A 20434-nucleotide genomic window follows, 5' to 3' on the forward strand; every position below is an offset into this window, starting at 1 on the left:
TCAAGTTTACGGACTACGGCTGTTTGAAAGATTTTCTTCCATAAAATTAATCGATTCTAGACTAATCCGACTCAAAATTGCTACAATACGTATATATTTTTTGGGAATAATCCGTATAAACTACGCTATAAACAAAAAATTGTAGGATTACTTACCGAACTTATCGCCTAAACTCTCCGTAGCGTGGCGCTGGACGGCGGAAAGTATATAAATAATTATAATAAAGTTACAATAAATTAAGTTAATATATAATTATATATACAGTACCTAATTTATATATAATTAATATATAATTACCTAATTTATATATAATTTATATATAATACTGTACAGACAATAGCAAACTCAATTTACCCGCCTAAACTTTCCGTAGCGTGGCGCTGGACGGCGGAAAGTAGTTCGGCTGCTCCATCCACTATTGGTCCAGATTCGACCATCCACTATTAGTGCAGATTCGACCAATCTTGTTGCGACACGAGTCGGCGACGTCGTTTTACGAGTCCCTTTATACGAATACTGCCGCAATTTTTTCGCTACGTTATAGGAATTTCCGTTATAGGAACCCACGTTATAGGGGGTCGACTGTATATACTTTCTTACTACGTTTATTTATATGTAATAATAAAAATACATATACAGCCTTGCATTTTTATTAATCATGTTTTTTTCCGTTTGTGGGGGTTAAAGAATCCGTTTAACGTCGATTGCTTTTCTCTGTTCAGAATTTTTCAGAAGTCATAGCATTGTAATTTTAGAGATCCCCAAGCCTATTAACCTCAACCCGGTTTGGATGCCATTGTAAGACCGTTGTTCCGATATCCTCCCACTTCTTCAAAGGATCTTTAATAACAGATATCGGCATTAATCCTCTTTTTCAGAAGAAAACATATCTCGACGAGTTTCTTGGTCTTCTTCTGTCGTCAGATCCGTTATGGGTTCCATTATGAGCTCTTCGATGTTCTTTATTTCTCAGATGTGATTTTTGTTACTCCTTTAGCTGCGCGAGTCTTCTTGATTACGTATATAGTATCTTTCTTAGATAAGATTGAACTGCGGCCTAGTGTAGACCCGTTCGATCCATACTGCCCAGCAACATCAGACATCTTCCGCCCACTCTACCTTTGCTATTATACTCTCACCTTTCGAAAATAAAAACCCACGCTAAACTAAACGAGTGCCCGCCCGACAGTCTCGCGATTATTATAAAAGAATTGCTTCTGTCGGAAAAATAAAAGGCTGGAATTACAAGGGAGTATATCAAAGTTTGGAGGAATACTATCCGATCAGTATGTGCTGACCGGGTTGAGCGTCGATGTCGACGTTTCCCGCGCTCCGAAAGTTTCGAATTGTTTCCAGTTATTTTACGTCGCTTCTTCTTGTGTTTATTCTGTGAGGTGTACGTTATCCGAACGTGTGTTCGTTGTCCGAGCATAAAAATCTTTCGCGAAAATGTTCGTTATCCGATCACCCATTGTATAAATTATTGTAAATATCAAAAGGGATAACATACCGAGATAAATGTATGTAATCCCTTTGTTTAAAATTATATATCTAGTTATATTTGGTAAATTTTAAATTTATGGAGAAAACATTTCCATAAACAGGAATCTTCAACTTAAACTGAACAGTGAAATACACAGGATGTATTTGCGTCACAGTGTGTAAGTAAAATCTAGCCATGTACAGTACTATAATGCCCAAAATTTTCACTAAAGAAATGATAAAAAGGATGAAAACTGCATTTTCATCCTTTTTATCATTTCTTTTGTCATTTTTCATTACCAGATGAAAGATGCAGTTTTTCATCTGGTAAACAGAATATATCTTTGCACTGTAATCTGTTCATCTTCAAAAAACTACTCACAAAGTCAACCAAAATCCAGCAATTAAACAGTTGCACGAACGTTTTCATGTACCTTCAAGTAGACATCCTGGGGTGAAATACGGTATTACGATTCTACGAGAAAATTCTTAATTTAGAATCGCACGTGCCACGTGGTAGGTGTGGCGCCCGGTTATTGATGGACGACACTTGAAGAAATATGAGATTTACAAGGCTTCCATAAAAAACGCGCCATTAATTAGAAGGACGCGTAGTCATTCTCCCCCCGCTTGAAAGTTGTACATTCATGAACTTCTAGCTCACGACGTTCCTCTGACGCAAATTCTAAGACGTCATCTGTATCCACCAATAGCCAGGCGCCATACCTACCACGCGGCACGTGCTAAATTAATTTTCTCGTAGAATCGTAACACCGTATTTCACCCGAGGATGTCTACTTGAAGGTAGATGAAAACGTTCGTGCAACTGTTTAATCGCTGGATTTTGGTTGACTTTGTGAGTAGTTATTTGTTTGTATATCCAGTATTGTGTTGTTATTCTGTTAATCTACATTAAAGATGTTTCAAATTTCGAAATAAAATCTCTCATCGTACTGCAATGGCCGATATCATTCATTTTTTCAATTTAGAAATAAAACGTAGTATCTTTGAATTATATTCTCTAAATTTTAACTGAAGAAGTTTCGGTTTTTCAACGGTTTAATAGCGCTTGTAATTAGAAGGTTAAAGCGCGGATGGGTACCAATCCGTAGACTTTGTTTTCCGACGGGTCGTATAACAACGTAACGCCACTTATTCAACGGAATAAATCTCTTTTAATACGTTGTTTGTGGATCGAAAACGTAATTTAAAATAATTGAAACCACGACTTTCGCTCGTTTAAATGAATATTTCGTAATAATTGAGAATATAGTACGGATTACGTATTTTAAATGAATAATTATGTTGCTTAATAATCGTTTTATTATAAAACTAGCAGACCCCGCCACGCCTTGTTGTGGCTCAAAATGTATCTATTATAAATGTATAACANATCACCGGTTTAACATCGAAATCCGTGAGTAATATAAAATCGGAGAGCGGAATAAATATATCAAATATTTTAATGGATTTTTTAAAACTCCTGTCAACTATACAGGAAAGTATCATAAAAACATACAGGTAAATTCTTATCGGTTGGGTTAAGTTATAAATCTACTGTACTCGCGATTCACGTAATCGGGCAATGGCGGCCAAATATCTAGCGGGCGGCGGCTAACAGCCCAGAACCGGTCCAGGATAGAATTGGAAGCGTTATATGTGTAGCATCAACCCAAGGTTGTAGGCTTCCACCAGATAAACCGGGTGAGGTTGGTGCTCTGAAAAGCGCATGCGCAAATTTGGCTTTTTGGAATCTGACAATACAGAGATTCCACTCCGCCACTAATATTCTAATATACAATAGCAATTTTTTTTTCACGTGTAGTATAAAAATTTGTAATAAGATACATAATGCGGTTATAATAAAATATTGTGCGATTATTTTCATATAATTAAAATTAATATGTATTTATTTTTTATAAAGTACAAGGGAAGCGGCGCTTCCACCGCTTCTAATGACCGCACGCCACTGGTTCATCATATTTCCAAGTATATTCTGCTTGCTCACTACTAAGACAGATTTTATTTTTTTGCAATTTTATTAGAAAACCATAGTGCAAATGATAAAAGAACTGCAACTATCACATTATTAAAGTTTTTTGTTTTATAATTTGTTCATTACAACTGTAATTATAGTTTGTTTATACACAAAAAAGAAATCAAGTCTAACATTTGTGAATTTTATTTGTAAATTTTAATTCTTGTTGATTGTTATACCAAATAGATGATAGATGCTATGCATTTATTACTCATACAGTTTTTGAGTCACTTTTGAACCCTTCTATCCATGCTGTGCACAATAATCTACTTTTGGCAAATCCTCTCCCCTTTAATTATGTGCAAAAGTTCATGCACTCCCAACATTGAAAAAAAATGACTTAGAAAAATATAGGGTAATTCAGGTGGCATTTTATCACAAATGGTGTCACATGTGTCTGCTTTTGAAACTATCACTATCACAGGCCATTGTTATGCTAACTTGGAGGAAAAGCAAGTATTAGATGTTGTGATATTCATATATGATGGAGCACCACCCATGTTGCTTTTCCTATGAAACAACTGTTACTATCATTATTTGGAGAAAACCATTCTATCAGTTTCTTGAGAGAAGGTCATGTTTAATGGCCTTCCCTGAAACTGATAAAAAGATAAACTGATAAAAAAAAAACTTCTAAAAAGAAACTTCTAAGGCCATTAAACATGGCCAAAAACATTTGTTCTCCCAAGAAACTGATAGAAAATGTGTAAAAAGGTTTTGTGAAACTTATTTAAAGAAGTTCTAGCTTTCTGTGCATAGAATTTCACTTTCAGACTGAATGACCACCTAAGTGTCAGACCTGTTGTCCTGCAATTTTTGGTTATGGGGCTACCCAAAGACATGAATTTACAGAGATTGCCCAACATCACTGGCAATGCTAAAAGACTTTATACCGTGGAAGGCATCAATGATACCTTGAGAAATGCTGTTTCATACTGTCCATAACATTGTTACTTGTCTTCAGGCCAAGCTCCACAACAAAGTTCATCCCATTGAAATTTGCTATGATGTAGTTCTGTATGGTGTTATGGATCAAAATCCCATTTGATGAACATAACTTGAACTAAGTTTGACATTTTTATGGCAAAACTCTACGCATTTCTATGCTAACTGCATCACCAGGAGTCAAAAATTCATTAAAAACATTTGTTATTAAATAGTTTTACTGCTTAAAAGTTGTGAATGTGTTTAATTGTCAAAAATTCACTGAAATATTGATTTTTCAAATGTTAACAGACTTTTGAATCACACTGTATTTGAAAAACATTTTTATCTGATACTTCATTCATGTGACTAGTAAGTAGACTTATAATAACAAATTTGTATGCCTCTAATAACACTAAAAAGGCATCTGCAGAGACAAGGTCAACTACCTCCCATTCTATTGTGAAAAATGATATATTTTTTGAAATTTCCTTCCCCTTTAAACCATTCACATTATTATTAATGGACATTCTGTATTATTAATGAACAAAACTGCCAATTTCTTTCCAAATTCAATGACCAGTCATGGATTAAACAAAAAATTCTTAAATAGATCTATGTACTATTTTACAGTATTTATTAGTAGTACTGTGTGTTGTGTGTATGTTAACCAAATTATATGTGAATCTCATGGAATAATGTTAATAGCAATTAACTGATTAATCATTTTTAGCACATTAACATAATTTAAATAATTGTTACTTACCTGAATTTAAATTTGAGTCCTTTGCTCAATGGGAATGACCAATTTGACTCTATACGTAAAAAAGAATTTGGATTTCTCACAGTAAAAACTTGACTAGATAGATAGGAAATATTCTCGGTTGTACAATACGTCTGATGCAGTAGATACATAAACAAACATGAAGCAAATTTTCTAAGCATAATGCCTTTTTGAAAATTAACCTGTAGAAATAAAAATTGTATTGATTTTACAAATAATGTTTTATTTCAAAAATTAAAAATTTTGTATTTTGCAAATATTATATATTAAAAAATTAATCTAACAAACAATTTTTGGAATTTTATTTGAACTAAAATAGCCCATTAATCCAAAATAAATTTGGCTAGAGATAAGCAATTAGGCCACTATTTCATGACATATTTAATGATTATAAATAGCTATCTTTATTGAATGCTTTTTTCAGATAGCCAGTCATTTAAATTTAAATAATTTGCTATCTGAAATAAACATTTAATACAGATAATGTGGCGCCGTAAAACCCATAAAGTAATATTTGATAACTAAATTGCCTTTTAGACAAATTACTTTGTTTCAGATTATTAAGTGTAATATTATAAAGGAATGTACTCTGTCTTGCAGCATTAAAACCAATGTTTTATTCAAAGTTGCAAGTACTTTCAATAGTTTATAACTATCCTCTTCAAGCTGATTCAAGAAGACTCACATCAAATAAAAAAATGATTTGATGCAAATTTACTCAAATCAGCCTTGAAGAGGATAATTGTAAATTCTTGAAAGTATTTGCAACTTTGAATAAAACATTGATTTTAGTGCTGCAAGACAGAGTATCTTACTTTATAACAGTGCGTTTAATTTTCTTATTTCAGATTATTAATTATACTTAACATAATCCAATAAAAATGCAGCAGATTGTTTAGTAATTCTAATGAATTGGATTATGGATGTTAGTTTTCTAGCTTAATATATATATAAAGCTAGAAAACTAACACAAAGAGAAACATTCTGATCATTAAGTTATATTAATTTTGCTAACAAATCCTTTTTTGATTTTTTCTAAAAGGATCCAAATCTGAACTCTGATCAACTGAACAGAGAAATGTTTCTTGCTATTTTTTTTTTTACCAGAAAATAGTAACTCAAAACATAAAAGTTCAAATAGTTTTTAATTCAAAAGATACAGAACTTTGTGCCCAACGACATTCAGAAGGTAGAGAAAGTTAAACTTAATCTTACATGACATATTAGATAAAGGTTGGTTTATTTTTTGTTTTAATGTAGTCAGATAGAATAGAATTAATTCAGAACATATACAGAATATATATATATATGTATTGTTATTCATATCTTAAAAATATTTTGCTTATAACTCAACATTTATTTTTCTCCTAGAAATCTAAATTATTAATTACATATCCAAAATCTACATTCTAATTTGAAAATCTATGCTATCGCAGCATGTAAGAACAGAAAATACACTTGTGTCCAAAGAATCAACATATTTGTCTAATCCAGTGGCGTACCATAGTGGGGGCGGCCCGCCCCAGGCGGCACTTTTTAGGGGGTGGCAAAATTTCATAATAAGTAATAATAATATCTTGTAAAAATTTGAAACATCCTAATCTACTTGCATCGCGCCTACGATAGTGGTATCGTCCAGACAGTCCAGGAATCGGCTCGCCGGGTGAACTAGTAACTTTTCATCCGAGGAATTGCTGCGAGACCTGTTGACCTTTTTTTTTTGCTTGTACGATTCATTCGCATTCATATATACCACTAATATCCAATAGAACTATTTTAAACAGGTCGCTGCACTACCACCGAATGTTTCATTGCTTGTTCTGTGACAAAACTGAATTTTGGCCTTTTAAATTGAAATACCTAAATAAGGGGGGCCTGAAATTTTCCTCCGCCCCGGGCGGCTGACACCCACGGTACACCACTGGTCTAATCCATAAATAAACAGCAGAAAATTTACTTTTTTCCATATTTTGTTTATGCATTTCCAGATTACAAAAATATTCAGAATATAGCTTAGTATTCCATTGAAAAGCATACATTTATTCAAAATATAAAGCATAAATAAAGCAGTAGCACGGCATTTTTTCTGTTGCTGTTTAACCAACTGGGAAAATTTCTTATTATTTTACTGTACTCAAAGATATAGTTGCATGGACTGAGTGTCTCACACTAACATCCTTCTGCCTCTCATCTCTGCCAGCCACCGCCACCCCCATTCAAGTTTAAAAGTAAACAACCTGAAAACGAAATCACAAACATATGACTGTTGAATACTAGATGAAACAGAAAAACAGACTCAAATACTAGGCTATATGAATAGCCGTGAGGTAAGGCAGAATAAAATTCAATACTTATTCAGTAATTTTTCTTTTTATTATGCATTATCATGCATAAATTATCACAGGTTTGCATATGGCTTGCATATAACATAGAAGGAGCTATCATATTAATATGACAGCTTCTGGAAAAACAATTTGTTGCTATTGATCATGAGCTATAACATTTTTACAGTAGCCTATCCATCTAAGCTAAGTCTACAAAAGCAATCAGCCACTGAAATGACTAATACTCAGAAATTTCAGACTTAATTCCTGGCTGCTGAATAGTAATGTCATAACGACACCACATAAATGATTTTACAAAAGAAAGAATTACAGATCTACAAAAAATCAAAGTAAACAATTTTAAGTGAACATTGTAATGAAAGTGATTTGCATTATAATGTGGGTAACATGTGAATAGTAAAAAGTCTAAAAAAAATGGGCCTTAAACTTGTTAAGAAACTAGCAAGCCAGGAGCTTTCCAATGCATCCATCCAAGAGAGATACTGCAGGTCTCGGCCATTCAATCACATGCCGAAGAAAAATAAGTGGAAAAAGTTTATCACAACCGACAAAGCTCGGTTCTGTCTCACTAAATGTCGAGGCAAGAAGAAGGTCTGCTACATTAACGGGCACCAAAATTGTTCCGAAGCACCACCGTCAACTTGGGCATCTCATCTGCAAAGGGTTACGGTTTAGGCCAAAATTTCAGCAAAGAAAACAACAAAGCCAAATTTCACGAAACCCGGGGGAGGGGGAAAGTATCATCAAAATACTACGTCAAGAAAATCCTTTGTCCTTTCTTCCAGTCAGATGCCAAGAGACCTTTTCCAGACGGCAACTTTGTATTTCGTCGGGACTCTGTGCCTTCTAATATGGTAAAGACTACAATTCCATTCCTATAGGAAAATAAAATTGCATTTATTAGTTTCGAAACACTTCTCCCGAGTTTATTTCTATTGGGCTACTCGAAACAAGGAATAAAAAAACGAAAAGAGAGCATATTAAACAAATTAAAATGTGTCATTCAAAAAAAAATTACAAAAGTAGTCCAAGAGACAACAGATCGAGCTCTAATGGCTCGGCCGCATAGAGCAAGAAATATATATTATGCAAAAGGTAAATGTAAGATTTATAGCAAGCTAAAAGCGTTCACTTTGATTTTTGTACACCCGTATCGAAGGAGTAGAAGCGGGGCCAGTCATAGACGTATCCGGAACTCCAAACGTGTTACAGAGAATAGTATCCAGGCTTTGGACCAGAGTTTGAAGAATGGAAGATGTGGAACATCAACCAAAAAGTAGACTTCCAAATGTTATCACTTTTCAACAGCTGCTATCTGACATTTATTTATGCAAGGGATGCTACTGCAAGACGGTACAAAAATAAGGTTTCGGAACTCCATTTCAAACTTTTCCAAGGAACTTTTTCGCAAATCGGCCAACCTCCAAGCCGATTTTCGGGAAGACGAGACGTCGAGTTCCCGTTTCCCTCCGTCTCGCCGCACGTCGAGCATCACGGGCGCGGCATCCGCACCCATTCCAAAACGATGCCCGGTTCGAAATCGGACTTTTCCTTCTCCCAAGCATCAAAATTAACAAAGTCTCACAAAAATATATATTTTAAAAATATCTTCATACATTTAAAGTACTCAAAACTGATTTCATTTTCTTAATTCTCGAAACATTTTCGTTTAGTTTGGGTTCAAATACACATAAAGATCGACCGTTATGAGAAAAGCCGTATTAATAAAAGTACAGAACGAAGAACGCAGCTAGTAGTTCCGTATCCGGAACCGTCCAGGAAACCGTTTCAAACTACCGGCGTTCTTCGGAAGACCTTTAAATGAAAACATTCGTCGGCTTTACCACATTTTTTAAACCACACTATTTCCAATTCTTTTTACTGCGTATAAGGGCAATCCCCGACACTTCTATACGACGCAATTTGCAAAAAAGTTTTATTCCGAACGAGTAAATTATTATTTTGATTATAAATCGGCACGTACAGAAAGAATTCCCAGATCTTCCGGGACGTATTCCAATTTTTGAAATGTAAAACGAGCCACCGCGTCGTCATCCACCAGCGCGTTTTTACGTTAATGACGATTTTAAAAGTAGATTTCTTAACATTTTACACGGAAAAAGCAACCGTGGGAAATGCGTAACCTTATTTTAAATAATTTAAATGTTTTGGCGGTTTTATAGGAAACTTCTGGTGAGTACGGGGCTATTTTAATACGATAAGAGGGCGGTGGAGCAGGTAAATAGCGTCTTCCGTACGTTGATTTTACGTAAACAAATTTCGAACGGAGGAAACGTAAATTGGCGGCGGTACAACGGGGCGCGCGAAGTTTACGGAGGCGGTAACGCACCGTCGAAATCGCCGCGAAAATACAAACGGGCTCTTTCGGACGGAATTTGTCTTTCCGGAAGCGGTGGCCGACGACGGCGCCATCTTCCGGCCGTTTACGGAAGTCGTCGGACCCCGACCGGAAATTCTTCGGCTTCCGGAAAAGTCCGTCGGATCTCGGAAACCCCCGTTCCGACGGTCAACCGCGGCCAGCGCCATCTTATAAGTCGACAGCCGGCACCTACGAAGAGGCCGCGGCCTCGGCCCGGGTCGGCTCGTATTCTGCGGACTTCCGGTAGCGCCGGATCCGGAACTCCGGGTCCTTTCCGGCTCTTCTCTCCTACCCGGCGCGCGCGACAACAGACGGAAGCTAACGTCGCCCGCTACCCCCGACACCGGCGGCGTAGTTCTCGGAAACGGTGCCGGCCGTCCGTCGGAAGGCTCCGGAAAGGGATTTCCGTCGCCCGACCTAAACGGAAATCGGTCGTACCTTAAAAACGGGAACGACGGAAGCGTTCGGCCGCTTCCCCCCTCCGCTTCGACTAACCCGTCCTCGCGCCATTTCGCTCGAAAGCCAGAATTGCAACGAAGGAAGACGGTCCGGTTAAAACCACCGGAGGGACAGAGGAACGGGTCGACTCTTACCTTTCGACCTTCGATCTCTTTTATTGGGCGCCGCTTGCCGGGCGGAGGAAAATCAAGCGGAGAAAACGGCCGGACGGAAACCGAAGAACATATCCGTCGAACGCGGGACCGGGATCCTGGCCGGGGCGCTCCTTCCGGACGTCGTCGGTTCCAAACTCGGAGAGTCTGCGCCGGCGACCTTGGTTCTCCCGCGATTCGCTCCGACTTCGTCTACTTTCTTAACTTTTAGTTTGGGTTTTCTTCGACAGATGGCGCTTCGAAGATTTCCGTCCCGGCCGCGTCTTTTCGTCGGGAAGGAAATCGTTGTAAGAGTTAGCCCAGAAGATTAATGGATACCGAAATAAATGGCGCGAAGGAGGGCGGAATTATTTCGCCGACCGTCCTCCGCTTAAAATACGCGTGTAATTAATTAGCCACGCGTCGTCCACGACGTTGGAGCTCGGACCGGTTACCGACTCGCCGCAATCCTTACGACGGAGTTTCTGTTAAACGCTTTAATAGAAGCGACGTCCTTCATTCGCCATCGACGAAATGCCGATTCTCCGCAACCTTTCCGCCCGGCGGCTGGGAAAAGAGTTTCCGTAAGGGGTGGCGGTGGGAGAACGGATTTTAAAACGTGTCCGCGTCACTTACGAAACCACCGAAGTGGACTACTACCGATCCGTTGGTGGCCGTGTTCGAAAACTACGGCTGTTCTGGTACTAAGGTTTTCCTTTGCCGATACTTTTTGGCTAAGTCCGGCCAAACTCCGTTATTTGTTTCCGAAAGAAACCTCTTACTATTCCGTTTCTACCTGACGTATTTCTAATACTTCGGATCGGCGGCCGAGCGGCCGGGTGGCAGCCTACCGCTCCGGGGACCCGGAATGGCACCGAACGACCCAGGTTACGTCGGGTCCCGTCCCATTGCGGCCTGATCGTAGCCGTAACGGGCTGACTAACACGGGCCCGCTTAATGTCCACGGGGCGAAAGAAGTTTTAGGAATTTAATAAAATAAAAAGATGCAAAATAATATTAGAACCTTTCTACACCGAGAAGCGTTCCAGAATATGGCTGCAATATTTTTCGAACGATAGTCCAGCGTTGATAAAAGTTGTGTACGCAATTTGCCGTCACGCTCGAAAACTATAGATCAGTTCAGTAAATGAACTTAAGTACTGTACATGGGTAAGTACGCTCCTGTCGTCTAGTAAAAGAACTGGTTTCGGTGCGCGACGTTTGCTTACTGTGCGCTTACTGTGACGTCAACTGCACAGCACAAAACCATGTGGAACCAGTGGCGTACAGTCGGTATTAGCCGCCCGGGGCGGAAGAAAATTTCGGCCCCCTTATTTAGGTATTTCAATTTAAAAGACCAAAATTCGGTTTTGTCACAGAACAAGCGATGAAAAATTCGGCGGTAGTGCAGCGACCTGTTTAAAATAGTTCTGTCGGATAATAGTGGTGTATATGAACGCGAATGAATCGTACAAGCAAAAAGAGAAGGTCAACAGGTTTCGCAGGAACTCCTCGGATGAAAAAGTTACTAGTTCACCCGGCGAGCCGATTCCCGGACTGTCCGGACGATAGCACTATCGTAAGCGCGATGCGAGTATAGATTAGGAAGTTTCAAATTTTTACTAGATATTATTATTATTTATTGTGAAATTTTTCCGCTCCCTAAAAAGTGCCGCCCGGGGCGGGTCGCCCCCACTACGGTACGCCACTGTGTGGAACAGAATTCAACAAAACGCTCATCCTCCCGTTTTCTCCCCGAAATCTAAATCATTAATACCGCGGATGAGGATACGGATGCGACCCGATCCGTGGTATTCGGACGGATGGATTTCCAAAGAACATCATTATATCATGGTCTATAAACGCAATGTCTGGACACGATACTGTGATAAATTGCGGCAGTCGTCATATTGATTCCTTTGTGGTAGTGTATACGACGTTTGTAGAGAGAATTCGGTTCTGTTTTTTTCGATCTCAATTAATTTGATTTCTTATTACCTACTTTTGTTTTAAATGATTTGAAGTTCGGTACCGAATTGTAAAATTTCGTCAGCAAAAGACTAAAGATTGTTCCGTTTACTCGCTAACGAAACTGGGAGAGCTAAATGGCTTCTATTGGGAAGCACCACTTTCAATAGAAGGCGCTGGGAGTTTCGACGAAAAGGTGGTAGATGTTTTGCTTACGTTTGTGTTGGCTGTACGCGTTTTGCTTTTTCCACTCGTAAACCGTATTAGAATTCGATATCCTTGTATGTTATTACGGCGTTACCATTAAACGATGCGTTAGAATACCTTACATAAGAAGAATTGGGCAAAATGTATTAAAGGCAGACACGAAACGTTATTAGAAAGAAATGTTCATCATCGAGTTTAATTAATTAATTAATAATACGGGATAATTTTATTACATTGTATCTATTCTAAACCTAAACACGTGTTTGAAATGTTTCAGTAAGTAAACTTACAATCTGACTGAAATACCGAATTTTGTTACATTTGATTCTTTAAGTTTTCAGACACTCTTTGATGTTATCACGCAAAGAATAAAGGAATAAGTGATCTCTAGAAATGTATTTTTCCTTCGATCAACTGAAATAGAAATACATGTATTTGTTAAAGAATTGATAAATCTGTTCCAATGAGGTGACGCCTAGTGCCGCATAACTCCAACCCATAGTAATTTCTGAACTAACAGGATCAATTACCAAATGATTGAGTAATGATTGAGATTTGCCAGTCCTACGCATTTCTAGAATAATAATTCGCGAGTCAAATTCTACGGCTGCAAAATATTTAGATCCATGACACTTTCGTGTTAAATCGTTCTTGGATGGAAACAAAATACAGATTTCATATTCATTATGCAATAAAGAGAGGTATTGAAATTTATTAACCTATAATATAATAAAGCTTACAGAATTATTATTTCATGTACTGAAAACTGTTTTCTAGCGAGAATAAAATGATGTACAAAAACTGTCAAATGCTCCTCTACTTAAAATTGTTCTTACGATGTGCTAATTTCGCGGCACGACGGCTAGAAATAATTTTTAATACGAGTATTTTAAAAATTAATTTTTAATGGTAGATACAAATATTTTGATTCGTGTTTAATCTACATAAAAATATTTACACAATCAACATTACAGAAATTTATATAAAAAATATTTACATTAACGACGACTAATTTTTAAAAATTTTTTCGTTGTGTAAAATAAATTATATATTTATAACGCCTACAACATAAACAGAAAAAATTTTATTACGTTTGAGTGAAATTTCTCGTGGCTTATACCGCGTACAACCGAAACTTTTCGCTTTATCACCCTTTCGAATTTCACTTTATTATTCACCAGATGATGAATGCGGCTTGATTATTCAGCAGATATTGTGCCACTTATCAATATTACAGAACAGCCGAGTGTCAACAACTGAGAATTCCAGGTCGTATTAGGTTAGTGGATAAAATAATGTCGAAAATATAAATTTACGGAGTGTTTGAATTAAGTTTTGTAATATAACGTAGCCGAATTTTTTAGATACATTTTGAGGAGTCACAATTTGAAGTTAAAAGAGTAAACGGGAGAAAATTATTTCTGCTGATCATAAAAATAAATGTACAGTACAGTGAGTGATCGGTTAATGAACATAATCCGTTCCAACTTTGTTCGCTATCCGAATTATTCGTTAACCGATTATCGATTCACCATAGGTTTTAATGGAAATTTGATTAATTCGTTCTGGAGACCCAAATAATAAAAAAATACAGTAATACCTCGACTTACGCTACCCCGACTTACGCGAACCCGGAGTTACGCGATTTTCAAATCTCGTCGATTCGTCTTTCGTTTGAGCGCAACGCAACGCAACTCTTGATTACTCACTCCCCCACACTATTGTTCGGCTTACACGTTCGGGCGTGTCGCGCAGAATCGACACATAGCTACAATTTATTTTGTGTTATTTATTTCTGTGTTTGTTATATCTACGGAGACTCGAGAGACTCTATGTGGTGATTTCTCGTAACCGTGAACGAATCAGAAGACGAGATACGATTAACGAGAACATTTATTAGCTTACATACATCCCACTTGGATTTTACACANCTTAACAATTTTTTTTTCGCTCAAATGGTGCATCGAAAGCCTCTAGTTTAGTAGTGTTACAGAGTATAATAAGTATATTTTAATATTTTTAAAAGAATCAAACCATTGAGAAATGTTACATGTGTTTAACAAGGTTCTGAAAACTTTGAAAATGTTAACAACGGGTTCGACCGAACCTGTGCGAACCCGCTGAATATCACCACTGGATATACATACCTGATATCCACCACATATATACCTGATATCCACATACAACATCTTCTTCAATTGTATGAATATACTTTTAAAAAAATTATAATTAAATATAGCTTTGTAATGAAACGTACATGAAAGATTCTTTACTCTTTAACTTAACCACTTAGTCAAATAGCTCCCTACGAGTAGAATCAGAGACGGTCCTGCTATGTGTGCGGTGTGTACTGTACTGTACATGCACGCGGGCTGCCAAATCCCGAGGGTGCCAATACCCTCGGGATTTGGCAATGTCAAATGCTTTTTTTGTCGCATCACTAATATACCTGAAAGGACGCGACAGGGTTCTTGTAAATTTTAAACGTTTCTCACCATAGCTGTAAAAATCTAAATATGTTAAACTTAATAGATTGTCCGTCTTTTGTTTTCTAACTAATTCGTTTTAGGACCGGGTGTTGTCCACGGAAATTTCCAAAATTTACAACTTTTCGGTCACTCTCGACGAACTGAAAAAATTTCTGTCTTTATTACATCTAATACAGTATTTTCGAAGAAATCAATCCCCACTGTACTCGTCTATAGATTGGTTCGGTTAAGCTTTTGTTTAAGTAATATTCCGGCTCTTTCGTTAGGGTTTTGTTTACGTCCCCAATTCCCTAATCGCTTAATTNTACGGTAAGCCTTCCCCTTAAGGCTTACCATAAAGAACTGTCCATCCCCCATGTTTAACGGAATTATATATAGCCTATGTCCACCCTGAAATTCCATACTAAAAATTGGTGAAAAAATTTTTGAAATCGGATGAGTAGTTTCGGAGATTACCCGCTGCATACAAACTAACATACATACAAACATTACCTCTTTATAATATTAGTATAGATAAACGATAGAATAAATAAAGACGAAGTTGATATTTCTATTTGTTGGTGTTGCCTACTGTTTTTATACTTATTTCATTCGCTATAAAAATAAATAAATTTAATTTATATGAATAACTTTCTTCGGTTAGAAACTTTCTTATCATCTCTCACAAACACATTTACTTTATGTATAAAGTTTGACAGAAAGGTTTTTTTTTATCTTGACGTAATTTCATTTTATAGAAATGTTTACTCTGATGTTCCTGTCTTTACTTTGTGTAATGAAAAATACACGTGAATATAAAAAGTAAATATATTCTTATTTTAACAAGTATCTCCAGATTTTTTCTCTACTTAATTTTGCATTTAAAAACTAAATAAATTTGTCCTTGTACTGTATCATGAACAATTGACATAGCGTTTTATTTTGAAATCTGTTTAGTTAAAGCCCTTAATTATGTCAGAGTAACCTCTAAATGAAAAAATACTGTATTTAAAACTATAAATGAAATTTTGTGGCTTGAACTCCAAGGAACGTACACTTTACACGTACACAGCATGAAATCTATACCGTGATCTTAGAATTAAGGAACCAATATGGCGGTTCCCTAAGGGTCATTGGTGTCCTGACCTTGTGTTTATAGACGTTGTTGTTGTTGTGCTGATGTACTGTACTTCGGATACTTGGCTATATTGCCCCGTTCGTCCCTATAGGTTAGCTGATCGTGTAGAGCTCCTCCAAGTAGTCGTAGTATTTTAAACATTCCCGAAAAAATTTTTGTAGTACATATATCTTAGTTTTACTTGCTTCGAACTGTGTGCAGTCGTAGTTTTCGTCATGTATCTTCTTGCCATGAAATATTTTCTGCTGTAGTTAGTAAAAGATTTGCGCTCGGAAGGTATCGTTAATTTTGATCGGGCAGTGCTTTACGTTTATTCGTATTGCTTAGAGTATGTTCGAATAGGAATTGGTTGGTGAGTAAGGTTAGGTCCGTGCCCTGTTTATTATATGGTTTTGGCTTAATCCAATTGTGAAACCATGGAAAGTTGTGATTGTGATTTGTCCAGTTCTTCCGAATATGTTCAGCCGCTTCATTTTTAATTAAAATACGGAGGTCTTCGGCAGCTATTATGTCGGTTGAGTAGTTTTAGGCTTTCCGTTTGCAAGTTTGTCGACACGCTCATTTATATATATGCTTTAGTGTGCGGGTTCCCAGACGAACTTTATGAGCTTTTCCCACATATAATTGTGTCTTCCATATGTTTTCTTTGAGAGGCCCTCTTAATGCCCATAGAGCGGAGAGAGTTTAAAAAAAGTTTTCTTTGATTGCAGGGCGTTTGCCATTTGTTCGTGAAGCCATTGCTGCCAGGACAGCTCTGGAATCAGTATATACAATGACCGATTTGTGTGTTGGTTTTTTTTGCATAATTTACCGCCTGTAATATTACATAGTCTTCAGCAGTGAAAATTGGGGTGTAATGTATAATGCGCTTCTCTGTTATTGGTGATTCAATGATGGCAGTTGGTGATAAGTGGTTTTATAAGTTGTTTTAGATCTATCGGTAGCCAAAATTAGTTCGTCATCGTTTTGTTCTAACCATTCGTTGATGCAAGCACGCATCAGACCTCGAGATTCATCGTGAGACTGGAAGGGGAGGCCATGAATCTGTATAGATATCTTCCTGATGCGAGTGTTACCACCTGTGTAGCTGATACAAGATGAAATATCCACACGTTCCACGGGAAGTTTGTGCCAATGGGAGTCATACCAGCGTGCTCCCCGCATCCAAATAAACTTGGTGGAGAAAATGTTTAATTAAGCGGGCCATATTTATTGCGGTTTTTGATGTAGGTACCGAGTCGCGTTATAATTCTCTACTGGAATCATTAGTAGATGTTTGGTTTACCCGAAGCACGTAGAGTAACGAAATTGTTTGTGGTTTTGGGAAGGCCCATGCTTAATTAATTTAATGTACAGGTTTTGTGTTGCTTGCATAGTCTGGTATTGATGTTTCGTTAAATGAATAATACCAGGTATTACGTATTCAATGAAGATGCCAATCGTACTCTCGGCTATGGCTATTAGATCTTCAGGCAAATCTCCGTATCTTTTACTACAAAAAATTTTGAATATGTTTAGCAGTTTTTTGCCTCGGTACTTATATATTTCATGTGATCGGTCCAAGTCATCCTCGAGTTAATCCCGATTCCTAGAATTTTCATCTTCTGAACAGTGGGTATGCTTTGGTTGTGTAAATGACATACGAGAGGACTTTGTTTAATAGGTAGGATTGCCATAATTGCGCATTTTTGAATTTGGATACCGATCTCATTGTGATAAATCCATCCGTATAATTTATGAAGGATTCATCGACGCTCTGTTTAGTTTGAGTTGGCGTTGCTCCGCGGATTACGACAGTAATGCCATCAGCGTAAAAAATAGTTTTATGCTTTCTTCTTCCGGTTGGAAGATATCATTGACGAATATTGCAAACAGAAATGGGGATAATACACCGCCTCGAGGTACGCCCCTCTTTTGAATGATGGTTGCATTACACTACATTTCTAACGCCCTTCATAAACTATAGGAAAAACTAATATATTGCTTATTGCCAGCTTAAAGAGGCAAATCATTACTAAAGTGTACTTTTTTAATATATATATAACTGTAGCATTATATATATCTATATATAATGCTACAGTTTACCAGTATAATATTTCATAATATATTTTTTACGTGCAATAATAATTGTTTTAACTAGATTTTTGAAATTTTATTTTTTTGTGTTATATAAATCTTTTTGAAACAAACGAATTTTTATTTTGCTCACAAATTTTGATATTACAGAAAATTTAAAAATTTGTTGGATAAGAATATAAATTAAAATATGTATATTAGTACATTTTCATACCCGATTACATATTTTAATTTTAGGTTCCAATAAGTTTTTATTTTTCATTGACCACAATATTCTTATTTTAGTAAAACAACGTAAACGGATTAAAATATTTCAGGAGATTCGTCTAGCTCTAGCGGATCAACTCTTTGGACAAAGTCGAACCATTGAGTTTATCTGTAAATATAAGTCATAATTTACACTTAGATAATTTTTCACGTAAATTCCATCTTAGCATAATTTTAAATTCATATTTCTGGTTAATTAAACAAATCAAATTCCTTTTTACGTCTTTCGGAAACGTAAGAAACGATAAATGATGCGTTTTCTTTTTTAAAATAATTTTTACAAAAAACAGCGGAACGACAAAGATTTCCCTCATCGCCATATTAAACGTAAACTCTGTGTTCTCTCGCAGCGATAGGAAAGAGTTAGCAAACCTGGCGAAGTGGCGCATCCGTATCCTAACCCATAATTAATACGTCGTTGGGTAAATTATCTAAATATGTCACGCACCAAGGGCAGTGATCGAAAACCTACCCGTACGATGCAAATCATAAACATATTTCGTGATTTTTGTGCACTTAGGAAATTATTTTCGTATCTAACAATTATTCGCGATGCAGTTTATTCTGGCACCACAATCTTGTATTTGAAGATTTCCCCCCCCCCGAAAAGTATCCTCCTTTCGGTTAATTCCTCGGATCTTTTAGCAGTTCCAGAAACGTAGATAAACGTACTTAGTAAATCTTCTAGAAATCGCAGTGCAGAACTCTAAAATGAAAAATGCAACATAATAAAATTATAAACGTTACTTCGTCTCGAAGGAATTTAATAAAGGAGCGCTGTTATTCATACGGGGGAAACCATCTTACGCGAGACTCGAAAATATATTGTTCTCGAAACGTCTCGTTCTTACGAATGTTGTATTGTTTAAATCACGCATTTTCGTAAATTTACAACTTGGTATTGTTAGTTTTTAATAACATTTATTTTAGAAATAATGAAAAATTCTTCTGTCATACTGAATGTTTACGGGCACTGGCATTGGATCAAACTAGCCGATTTACATAGAACGTAGTGGACAGCATTTACAATGTTAAGAATGTATTATTTTATAATAGATACGTCGATAACTGTTTAATAATTTACAATTCTCTTTTAACTAGCCCAGAAATTATACAAGGATTCGAACGAGTATTCAGATATCCCGTATAATTTATATCCGAATATTCAATTCGATATAGAGACGGAAGAAAATAAATTAATTTTTAAACTCGTCTATTCTTAGAAAAGTTAATTCACTGATTTTTAATAAATACACGAAAGCCTGTAAAGTTATGAAAATTATTAACTATTATTCCGAAGCTCCGATTTATACGAAAAAGAATATTTTTAACGCGTATGCGAGAAAAATTAAAATAACTAGCAACTGCCAGAAACAAACCGAACAAATAATATAAATATTCAATATCTATAATTTAAATGGTTACAATTAAGTAACATTTGGCCGAAAACTTTACAATAAACCAATCACTACTGAAAAACCGATTCGTATTAAAGTTCCATATATAAACGGCTTATTTGAAAGACTGAAAACATAATTTTGAAATTTTTGGTTTATTTTGGCACCGAATCTACGCAACACGAGAATTAAACAGTTAATAATTTTGATAATACAAAAAATAAGAAAGGTTTACATTTGTTAGGCGATAATGTATTATATAGATTCGCATTTCTATAGCAACCGCCACTATCGCCAACGAAATCGAGAGTTCACACACACCAGCCGTTTCGCGTAAGTATGGGTCAAAATGTTCAATGAAAGTAAGAAT

At 36.5% G+C, this 20434-nt stretch overlaps 1 protein-coding gene across 1 annotated transcript in view; it reads right to left on the minus strand.

Annotated features, from left to right (window-relative positions):
- Positions 1-10481, minus strand: part of LOC111629475 (neurexin-1-like) — a 55853-nt gene extending 45372 nt beyond the window's left edge. The window contains exons 1-2 of the mRNA XM_023373390.1: positions 9418-10481; positions 5211-5410 (exon numbers count right to left, since the gene is read on the minus strand). Of these exons, the coding sequence (XP_023229158.1) occupies positions 5211-5389 (179 nt within the window). The 5' untranslated portion in view covers positions 5390-5410; positions 9418-10481. The remainder of the gene's footprint in view (positions 1-5210; positions 5411-9417) is intronic.
- Positions 10482-20434: the final 9953 nt, after the last annotated feature.

This window comes from Centruroides sculpturatus, unplaced genomic scaffold, assembly GCF_000671375.1.
Source record: "Centruroides sculpturatus isolate CEXI.00-Female unplaced genomic scaffold, Cexi_2.0 scaffold85, whole genome shotgun sequence".
Classification (NCBI taxonomy): Eukaryota; Metazoa; Arthropoda; class Arachnida; order Scorpiones; family Buthidae; genus Centruroides; species Centruroides sculpturatus.